Source organism: Alligator sinensis, unplaced genomic scaffold, assembly GCF_000455745.1.
Source record: "Alligator sinensis unplaced genomic scaffold, ASM45574v1 scaffold753_1, whole genome shotgun sequence".
NCBI classification, from domain to species: Eukaryota; Metazoa; Chordata; order Crocodylia; family Alligatoridae; genus Alligator; species Alligator sinensis.
Window position 1 is genome coordinate 907,110 of NW_005842625.1, and position 10,575 is coordinate 917,684.

The window sequence follows — 10,575 nt, forward strand, 5'->3', positions numbered from 1 at the left end:
TGCTGGACATTTTTCCTCCCTAGGTGCAGCACTTTGCATTTCTCCTTGTTGAATTGCATTCTGTTGTTTTCTGCCCACTTGTCCAACCTGTCCAGGTCTGCTTGCAGCTGTTCCCTGCCCTCCGGCGTGTCCACTTCTCCCCACAGTTTTGTGTCATCCGCAAACTTGGACAGAGTACACTTCACTCCCTCGTCCAAGTCGCTGATGAAGATATTGAAGAGTATCAGTCCAAGGACCGAGCCCTGTGGGACCCCACTGCCCACACCCTTCCAGGTCGATACCGACCCATCCACTAAGACTCTCTGGGTGCAACCCTCTAGCCAATTTGCCACCCACCGGACTGTGTAGTCCTCCAAGTCACAGCCTCTTAACTTGTTTACCAGTATGGTTTGGGATACCGTATCAAAGGCTTTCCTGAAGTCTAAGTATACGACATCAACCCCTACTCCTGCGTCCAGGTGTTTTGTAACCTGGTCATAAAAAGAGACTAGATTAGTCAGGCATGATCTACCTGCTACGAACTATAACATGGTTATGCATGCTCTGATTGCACACCATAGAAGCTACATATGCATATGCGAAGGGAAGTCCTTTATCCCCCGATTGGCCCTGGCATAAAGAGAGAACACATCTGTCTCTTTTCAAGAGAATCACTTTATTGGAAAGCTAAACATAAGTTGCCTAGCATTCATATCAAGCAATGGAAATTCAAAAATATACTCATGCCCAGGAGGATGGATGCAGGCCAGACCCCAGGAACTCTAAGCTCTTGTTCAGTTCTTCCAATAGCTCAGGTCCGTGATTTCCCACTTCTCCCAAGGTTACAGGTATACTTGTAAGTATGTACGTATGTTTGTATGTATGTGTAATATATATATATATATATATAGTATTTGCAAAACAAAGCACTAAATAAATGCACAGTAGGCTGCTCTACTGTGCATTAGTGTGATTGCACACTTTTTTGCAATGGTTAGTGCACAGTAGACTAATACTATTGCACATTAGCCTAATAGTACGGTTTTTGCCCTGACACTGTAAAGCACAGTCAGTCTACTGTGCATTACGCATCTTGTGTAGTTGTGTTCCCTGTAGTGGAAGGAGGCTGCATTTTTCTTGAATGCAGAATATATTTGTCCAAAGTATTTCTGACTTGATTTTTTTAATTTAGGAACAGATGTTAAAAGTGATGGATTTAACATAAACACCTGCAGGGAGATGATCAGCCTCTTAGATGTATCCTTTAAATGTCACTTCATTGTTCTCTAAAGTTCCTGGATCCTCTTTGCAAAGCATTTTGACAAGATAAGAATAGATTTACACTTCCCATATTTCCCTGTGCATCTTTCTTCACTTGCTGTAGGCAAAAAGCTCAGGAAAGCAGCTCTAGCAGCTCTGTGTGGCAGACACCTTATCTATTTCAGAGCTGATTCTTTAGCACACTGCTGTTTGCAGCTCCCATCTTTTAAAGGTTTCTTAAGACACAGCTAGTTGGGTCAGCAGCAAGGCCAGGGCATTTATTCTGTCACAATTATGCAAGCTCTGGAGGTTCCTACTACAGTGGAGCCAAGCTGGACACACCCAGCATGTGTAGCAGCAAACAGCTCTTGTACATAACTTGTGCATCCTTCTACTGGACCATATGTTCCCTCAGCAGTGGGGTCCTAAAGATGCAGAGAAAGGTCAGAGGTATAGGTTGTAGCTGTGTTGATCTAAGGACACAGAAAGACAAGGTTCTTTGGGCAGATGTGATATCTTTTATTAGGCCAGCTCAAATATTTGGAAAAATTCTTCTTAGCAAGCTTTCAGGCATAAATACCCTTTGTCAGGTCTTATTACTTATACCCAAAAGCTTGCTAAGAAGAATTTGTCCAACTGTTTGAGCTGATCTAATAAAAGATACCACATCTACCCAAAGAACCTTGTCTGAGAAAGATCAGAGGAACTTTGGGGAGGGGAAAGGCTGGCATAGCACTGCCTCCCCATGCCATGCCATGCCATGTATATCTGCATGGCATGGCATCTAGCACCTTTCTGAGAACTGAGTTTCTTTTGGCCAGAGTGCCCGTGCCAAATGGATGGAAGGGGAGGAGTTGGGGGATTTTCATAGTATGTTTCCCTCTCAAAGGAGAGTAATTAACAAGGCTGGGAAAGGGCATGGAAATGTAGCAGACAGGCAGCCCTGCATGGGTAGTAATGTCCTGGGATCTGAGGGCACAGGCCTATACTAGAAGTTCCCTTGTTTCTAGGAGAAGTGACCATCATGCTTCCTGCTCACCCATTCTATGGCCACCCCCAACTGCTCTAAAGAATGGCACAGTAAAATGGCAGGTCAGAATAGGCAATGGAGCCAGAATGAGAAGGGTCATTTTTCATTGGAAGGGGTATACGAGACCCTGCAGGATGCAAAAGAACATGATGCAGTCTTTTAATCGCTGAACCCACTCAACTTTTGCAAACATTCAGGAATTACTGGCTTAGCTCAGGTGTAATCAGCACAAAGCAAGGAAGCTTCTGATACCCACTGGAAGCAGCAGACATCTAACAAGTGTTCACTATAAGGTCAGGCCCTTCGGTCTGACAAAAAAGGGCTTTCAGCAGAAGGTTGCTCTTCTCTGTATGAAGTGCAACTGCGTCTAGGAGTTCTGATACATGTAAGGAACAATTCAGTACATTGTTCCCCAGCACTGAGGGGAGCGCAGAAACTAATGACCCTCAGCTCAGCAAAGGTAAAGCTGCAAGTGTGTCTCCACAGGAGGGATTACAGGTGAAAGCTCCTATTGCATGGAAAAGTACATGACATTGCAGTAGGTCATTTATCTTTGTCAGAGATGATTCCTCTTCATTGTTAATAGGCATAGAAAACTAATATTTGAATGAGGCCTTTAACATATTCAGACCAATGGGACTGGCTCCTTGGGACTTGTAGAATTCAAGACACTTTGGATGAAGATTCAAAAGTATTTGGTAACTATTTTTTTCCTTTCCTTGCTCTTCAGACTTTATATAATATAGGTTAAAATCAATGATGTGTTCCAGCCACAAAGGCCAGAAAAATGCCCCAACTGCCTTTCCATTTGATGGCATTTGATACAGCATTTAGAAACTTGATTGACTTGATTTAGTGTAAATGAACAGGACCTAGATGTTACACGATTGCTTGTGCACCAAGGTCACCCCAAGTATATCTGTATGGCTTAAGGCAGCTCAGTGCAGCGATATCCAAGCTAATTGTGTGCAAACTAGATCTGGAACCAGAAGCAGTCAAGCCCTGGATGTTCAGCACTGTGCCCAGGTTCATTAGCTTTGCTGAAAGCCAGGGCTTATCTCATGCAGCTCGGTGCTAACATACTTTTATTGCTTCCTGTTCCAGAGTGACCAGGCACAGAACTAGCTTGAGTATCTCTGTATGACATTGCCTTGTGCTATGTAGAAGCTGGCATGCAAGTTTACTGTTCACACACAGCTCAAGGTGTATCTGCCTGGCACTGCTTTCTAGACATGACCTGAAGTATGTTTTGGGAACAGAATTTGTTAGTTGACAATAAAGAGGAACTTTTTTTTTTCTTTTAATTTTTTTGTGAATGTCCTAAATTTTCAGTATAGTGGTTTTAATATCCAGCAGAATTTCTCTAGGGTCAAACAGTTTTAAAGAAGGTTATATTTTGGACCTGGGCTGTTTGCCTTATAGAAAAACATTTGAGGTGGTGTCCATTCCTGGTCTCATTCTGTGAGGTACAGAGTACCTCCTACTCCTACTGAAGGAAAGAGGAGATACTGAGCTCCTCATAGGCAGGAGACACTTGGATCACCGTCAGACAATGGCTGGATGGCTTATATGAGTGAGAACATGCCTAAGAGCAAGAGAGTTTTTTAGTTTCAAATTACTGAGACGGAGCTGGTTCATAAACTAGTTGGCATTACCAACTGTTTGTTATGTCCCTTTAAATGTTACCCATGTCGGCATGCATATGTTGCAGCGCTTGCAAAATGAGAGGCGTATTCCTTGAGGGCCAGTTTCCCTCAATGGAATGTGGAGATGGTCAAGTTGTCAGTCCACTGAGAATAGTTTTTCCAAGGCACAGCATTTGTCATTAGCTCAATGAAAATTTCCCATCACCTTCAGAGACAAGATGCCTTTGTGGTAGCAGTGCATATCACCGCCAATGAGATATCACTTCTAACATAGTTTCAGGGTATGTCTATACACCAAAGTAAAGAGGCATATAGAAAGAGGCTACAGAAATGGGGAAGGGCCCTGGAAAAGGACAGCCACAGTTAGGTGGGAGAGAGCCAAGGGAAGGGCTGGGATGATCTAGTTGCACACTGCCCTGCTTTGAACAGGGGGTTGGACTAGATGACCTCCTGACGTCCCTTCCAACTCTAACTTTCTATGATTCATTGATTGCAGCTCAGGTTGGCGTATAGCCGTGTCAGCTTTCATTTATCTGGGATGGTTGACAACAGCCAGGATGACATGGCAGCCCAGGTTACAGCATGGGCTTTACAGACAGAGTAAAAGCTCTATGGGAATCTTGTCTATATAATCCAGTTGTCAGATCATGCTGAATCCCGTTCCCCCTAACACCATCTTTGCTATTATTACCTGTGCTAGCCAGATTAAAATGGATGGGGGTGTGCCAGCCCATGCTGCAATGTCATTGTGCAGAAATACCCTAAAAAGCAGACTCCATATTCCCTCTTTCCTCTGCTCTAGGAGATCTATAAGAAAATGGATACTGACTATTCTGGTACCATAGATGCTTATGAGATGCGAAATGCCCTCAGAGAAGCAGGTAAATAGCTGGTGTAGAAAGATCCTGTGGTCAGGTAAAGTCCAGTATTAAAAATGTTGCAGCCTTAACTATTCCACTGTCCTTCCTGTCTTTATAGCTCTGATATCACCTTAGTCTCCTTTCTCTCTTTTCCTGATCCTACTCCCCCCACTTTATATCATCACAATCCCCCTTCTGCTTCACATTCCCAACTGCTAAACCCCTCATCTGCACTCTGGTTATCTCTTGTGATTGAGTGAGTTGGCACTTCTTAATTTTGAGAAAGATTAAAGTAAGAAAGAATAAGCCCAACACTATTTTCCTGCTTCAGAGCTCTAACTACACCATCCCTTTCCTTGACTTTTTTGCTCTTCCCACAGAAGAAGTGAGCTCCTCATCCTCCCCTACAGGCCTCTCCTTCTGTCCCCACTGTTGGCTAGAGCAGACTTGCAGATGTATTAGTGTCTCCTCCCTGGTCAGTGCTGTCCACTTTTTGGGATTGCTGGTCAGCCCTGGCTTCAGGAGTAGAGTTGCCTGAATGATTTAGGTCTCTGTAAGCTCTTTCCTGGTGGACATTTTGGCTAATGGATCCCTGTTTTTTGAGTTATGCTAGAGGAAGTAGAATTAATGTGGGCCTTAAACTGAGCCCTAAAACTCAGCACCAGTGAGCACATTGACATGTTCATTAATGTGCTGTAGTTACTGTGCATTAAGTTTAATACTTGGTTAACCAGTTATTAAATCAATGCGCAGTAACTTGCACTACAGCACAGTAGTGCCAGTGCTTGGGTTTTTAGTGATGCTTACTGCGCAGTAGCCTAATACTCCTGCACAGTAGCTTATTAGCACAGTTTTTGCCTGGCACGCTACTGTCCACCTAGTGTCTTGTATAGACTCACCCACTCTGCCAGCCATTGGCTACACAGTAGTCTACATGTGCAGTTAATGTGACTGAATATACTCTGCATGGAATATACTCCAGATACTTGAGCTGGAGTAAACTATTCCTGATGTCACTGTCTACACATGTGTTTAAGCACAGTAATTTACTGTGCTGCTGGATATTGCTTGTATATGATGAGACTATCTGACAGTGCAGTAAATTAGTCTACTGCATCCTAACTGCCACACACATGTAGACAGTGATTCTTTACTGCATAGCAAATTAGTCTACAGTACAGTGAAGCATCTTGTGTAGATGTATCCTGTGATCTCTACTGCTTGGCTGGAGCCCCAAGACTCATTAGAGACTTACTTTGGGAATGTAGGACTAAGTAAACCTACAAGACACTGTCAAATATACAGCGTGACAAGGTTGTTTGAGGGAAGGTTAGGTTTGTCTCCCCCAGAGCACAACGGACTGTGAAGAGGACAATATGCAGTAGAGATAATGGAACCCAGCACAACTCCCAGGATGAATAGCCCATAATCCTTCATCTGTGTCTGTCTGCAGCTGCAAGATTTCACATAAAAACTGTATTGAAAAGAGTGCATTAAATTGCTGCTTCAGTGATTCATGTCTTTTCCATGGTGCTAGGTTTCACTCTCAACAATAAGGTGCAGGAAATCATTGTCGGCCGCTACGCCTGCAGCAATCTGACCATTGATTTTGATGGCTTTGTGGCCTGCATGATACGCCTGGAGACCCTGTTCAGTAAGTCTCTTGTTCCCCTACAGAACAGAAAATGAAGGAGCTCAGCAGTTCTGAAGTATTGCCAGGTGCTGTAAAATAAAAATAAAAAGAATCGCCATGTAAAAGTGCAAGACAGCCAACAAAATAGCTTTGCTTTCAAAGGCAGGGAATCTGCCCACTGTTTTTTAATAATTGTATGTCTAATGTTAACTATTCCATTTGGTTGACCATTGAGGGAGCTTCCCAGAAGATGAAACACTTTTTTAAAATCTATCATACCCTTAGTTTGCAATTATCCTTGCTGTCTCCAGCACTCTGGCCCCACTCCATCCATTTCTATCTCATTTACCTTCTACAGCGCCTGCTTAGACCTGAGAATCCTGAGTCCATTTCTACATATTATGTATCATGGACTGTGTATGCGCAGCTTAGGATGTTTTGTGACTGTTCTATTATGAATGCAGAACTTGCTGTAGTGGATGCAGCCAGGTATCCTGCCATGTGAAATGGCTTATAAATGATACTTAAGAGAAACTGCAACTCTAAATATAATTCCAAATCTACGTAGGCCACCAATGGAAGCCAAACCTCAGCATTTTATCAGACAATCAGTAATTTGCTACATGACAACCATAATTTCTTCCCTTCTCTTGCTCTTCAGAAATGTTCCAGCTTCTGGACAAAGACAGGAAGGGAGTCATCCGGCTATCTCTGGCTGAGGTAAGACTAGTTAAATTGAACCACCAGGTGCAATTGAATCCCCACCCCCTCCTCCCCACCACACACACATTTCCTGGGAAAATCCATTACCAGTGTCAAACATGTTAAATAATGAATCAAGGAAAAATCCACTGTGGATTCTACAGGTGAAGAAGGTGGGATCTTTTCAGACTAAATCATCCTACTAAAATCCTTCCTAGTTCAGTAGTTCAGTTCCAGAAGAAGAGGATTTTTATATAAACCAAGACAGACTAAAATATTGTTCAAAATGTCTCAATTTGCCTACATCAGGTGAGCTCAACCTTTTTGCACCATGGGCCAGAGGGTCAACGCCCAGGCTATCAGGGGTCATATCTGGCTGGTGAGAGGCAGGCGCAGTGGGGCCTGATCCAGCTACGTGGAGGGGGGCAGTGAGCATGGCCTGGCCCTGATCCAGCTGTGTGGGGGGAAGGGGGCCTGGTCTGGCCCCAACCTAGCCATGCAGGGGAGGGTGCATAGCCAGGCCCCAATCTGGCTGCTTGGAGGGGAAGGGGATTTGGCCTGGCCCCAAAATGGCCATAGGGTGGGGAGGAAAGGGTGATGTCCTGGACCCATCTGGCTGTGTGGGTTTTTGGAATTTGGCAGTGGAGGAGGGGTGGCAGTAATAATTGCCACTGCTCCTCAAATTTCCTGACCTGAGCATCCCTGGTCTAGGCTATGATGTTCCTATGTTTATTTTCACTCTCTTCTTTCAAGGTGTAGCAAAAAAACACTATAAAGTATACAGTAGGGAACAATTCTTGCATGACAGAGAACAAATGAAATATCTAACAGCATCTGGAAAGGTCTTTAAGGCTTCCTATCTTTTATAAAGATTTTAACAGCGACAAACAAACACTGGGTCCCAATCCTTCCCATGCAGGACATAAGTAAATCCAAACAGAAGGATATCTAGGAGTCTTACATCTAACGTCAGCAGGAGTGAGTCAGATGCTCCTAAGATGTGGGAGGAATTTGGCCCAAGGACTTTTCAAATACCAACCATCTCCTTTTTTTAGCATTTTGTCTTCCCCAGTGAGAAACCTCAGCTCCAGAGTCCAAAGCCAGCTTCAACTCTGAACTCTCTCATGAGCTGCTGGAACTGAAGTTTGGTTCTTGCTACAAAGCAACCAGATCCAGTCTTCTCCTAAATGGGATGGTATTTGGATCCACAGTTCCTTGAGGCATGCTCAGGACACTCCAGACCATTTCAGTTATTGATTCTCAACCAAGGAGTTGTGGCATCCTGGGGTATCATGAGATCCTTTGAATGGTGCAACAGGGTGCTATGCCATATTAGCACTGTTAGGTACGCAAGCACCTAGACATGACTTGCAAGATAAACCCAGAGATTTAACATGGGAGTCTATAGTGTCAAAAACATCCTGACCTGTTGTATTTCTGAGTTCCTTGCAACAGAAGAACTGCTCAGTAATTTTTTCTATAGTAAAAAAACAAAAACAAAATTAAATTTTTGAAATGGGGTGCCACTAAATTCAGAAGAGTTCATGGAGCTGGGCCTTGAGTCTAAAAAGGGTGAGCCCCATAGGTCTAACAGCTTGTTCTCTTCCTCCCTCAGTGGCTGTGCTGTGTGCTGGTTTGAGCCATTAAGTCTGAATTCAGCGGAGATTCCCAGGAACCCTAAAATGTGACGGGACTTTCATACACCTGGGAGTATATGACATTGTATTTCCTGTATCTCTGAGTGGCTCTGGTACTGCCACTCCTCTGTTAGGGGATGGAAAGAAATCTGTTTTCATCCCTGGCAATTTATTTTCAAACAAAGCAAAATAAAAACAATCTTGCCATTCTGAACAGCAGCACTATAATGATGCTTGAACAAAAACACTTTCCTTTCCTGTCAGGCTGTATTTTTGTTTCTCATGTAGAAATGTCACAGATTTCTCACAGATGGACTCAAGTGGCATAACTGGGATTGAGATTCCAAGTGCACACTGAAATTCAGCACTGTGCAAATCCAACAGGGATCTTTATCGCTCGAAACATTTGGCACTTGTTCCCCAAAGGGAAATGCCATTCTCTGAATGGGGGCTTTATGCAGGAAGAGTGATATTGTAATAACTGGTGGTTAATCGAGTTCTTCAAGAGGTGTTGCCTATTCCGCTGTTGCCATGCATGAACTTGGGATGTTCCAGTGAGCAGAAACCATAATGGGCACATACACCCTGACTTTCCTCAAGCTTCACATCTTTAAAGAGTGGTAGGCAGGTATTAAAGAGTACATGGGCAGATCTCAAATTTTGAAGAGGTGCACCATCACATATGAAACAACACATATGTTTCTCCAGTTAAGAATAAACTAGAAGCTTGACTAATACACTAGGGGCCTGGGGCTATATTAAGAGCAAATATAACTTCACTGGAATGAGTTAAATGCCACCTGCAGGGCTGTGAAATAGGAGCTTCATGACCAGGAACAGTTAACAGACAGCAGAATTGTAGAACAAAGGATAGCTTGATTGCTGAAACATTAAGACCAGTGAAAAGGAGAGAGGGTCATTAACACCAGTGGGATGGAGAATTCAGAAGAGGTCAGGTAGATTGTAATGAGCCATGAAGGCAATTGATTCCTTCACTGCTGCCTGACTAGAAATACTGCTGCCACTGCCAAGCAGTTGGTTTTAAACTTTTGGGGGAGCAGGAATCAAAGAGGGGTGGCACCAGTACACCTCCATGGATCTTCCCCTGGGTCTGTATCTCAGTTTGCTCACAGCTGCAGAATCTGGAGAAGCCGATTAAACTGGGGTAGGGTCCCATTAACTGGATTATATTCTCTGTTTATGGGGTAGTCTGCAAGACTAAGGCAGGAAGATTGGGTCCTAGGTCAATAGATGGGGCTGAAGTTGGTTTCTGATTCCCAGTTCCTTATTTGCAGTTCCTAGTTCCTTCCTGGGACCTGTAATTGTATTCAGTCTCACACTATGGAGCTTTGGCCCAATCAGCCACATCAACATGGCAGTATAGGGACCTTGGGGCTATGGGCTTGGGAATCATGGCCCTTAGAGAGTGTCTAAGTCCCTAGAGGCTCTTGTCCCTAGATGAGCTATAGTCATTTGGGGAACTGAGGAGAATGAGTTCAGAGTCAGTGCTGAGGACTCCAGTTCTGGGGGCAGTGGGGGGTGGGATGTCTGCCAGAGGTTCTGGTGCTGTGAATGCAGATGAACCTAGTGCCCACGTAGAAAGGGCAGTTGAAACCCACTGTGGCTGTGTTTTCAGTAGCATAAACAAGTCTGTCAGTATCCTAAATCCGGATGGAACAGAGGGGTGGTGCTGATAACCTTAGTGCTAAGCGTGGTCAGGGTCCTGCAGATGTCTTGGGGTGGTTCAGAACTGGGGAAAAGCAAACATGAATTCCTGGGCCTCGGCTACAATCAGATGGTGGTGTCATCACTCATGCTCTGCTGCCAC

The 10,575-nt window shown here is 44.1% G+C and overlaps 1 protein-coding gene across 2 annotated transcripts in view; it reads left to right on the forward strand.

The window, feature by feature from the left end:
- CAPN8 (calpain 8) overlaps positions 1-8,961 on the forward strand; it is a 51,206-nt gene extending 42,245 nt beyond the window's left edge. Inside the window, exons 16-21 of one of the 2 annotated variants that reach the window (XM_006033377.2) lie at positions 1,172-1,236; positions 2,899-2,967; positions 4,718-4,796; positions 6,313-6,429; positions 7,070-7,128; positions 8,726-8,961. In XM_006033377.2, coding sequence (XP_006033439.1) covers positions 1,172-1,236; positions 2,899-2,967; positions 4,718-4,796; positions 6,313-6,429; positions 7,070-7,128; positions 8,726-8,749 — 413 coding nt within the window. In that variant the 3' untranslated portion in view covers positions 8,750-8,961. Of the gene's footprint in view, positions 1-1,171; positions 1,237-2,898; positions 2,968-4,717; positions 4,797-6,312; positions 6,430-7,069; positions 7,129-8,725 lie in introns of those variants that run through there. The other variant, XR_003096165.1, reaches the window with a different exon arrangement.
- Positions 8,962-10,575: the final 1,614 nt, after the last annotated feature.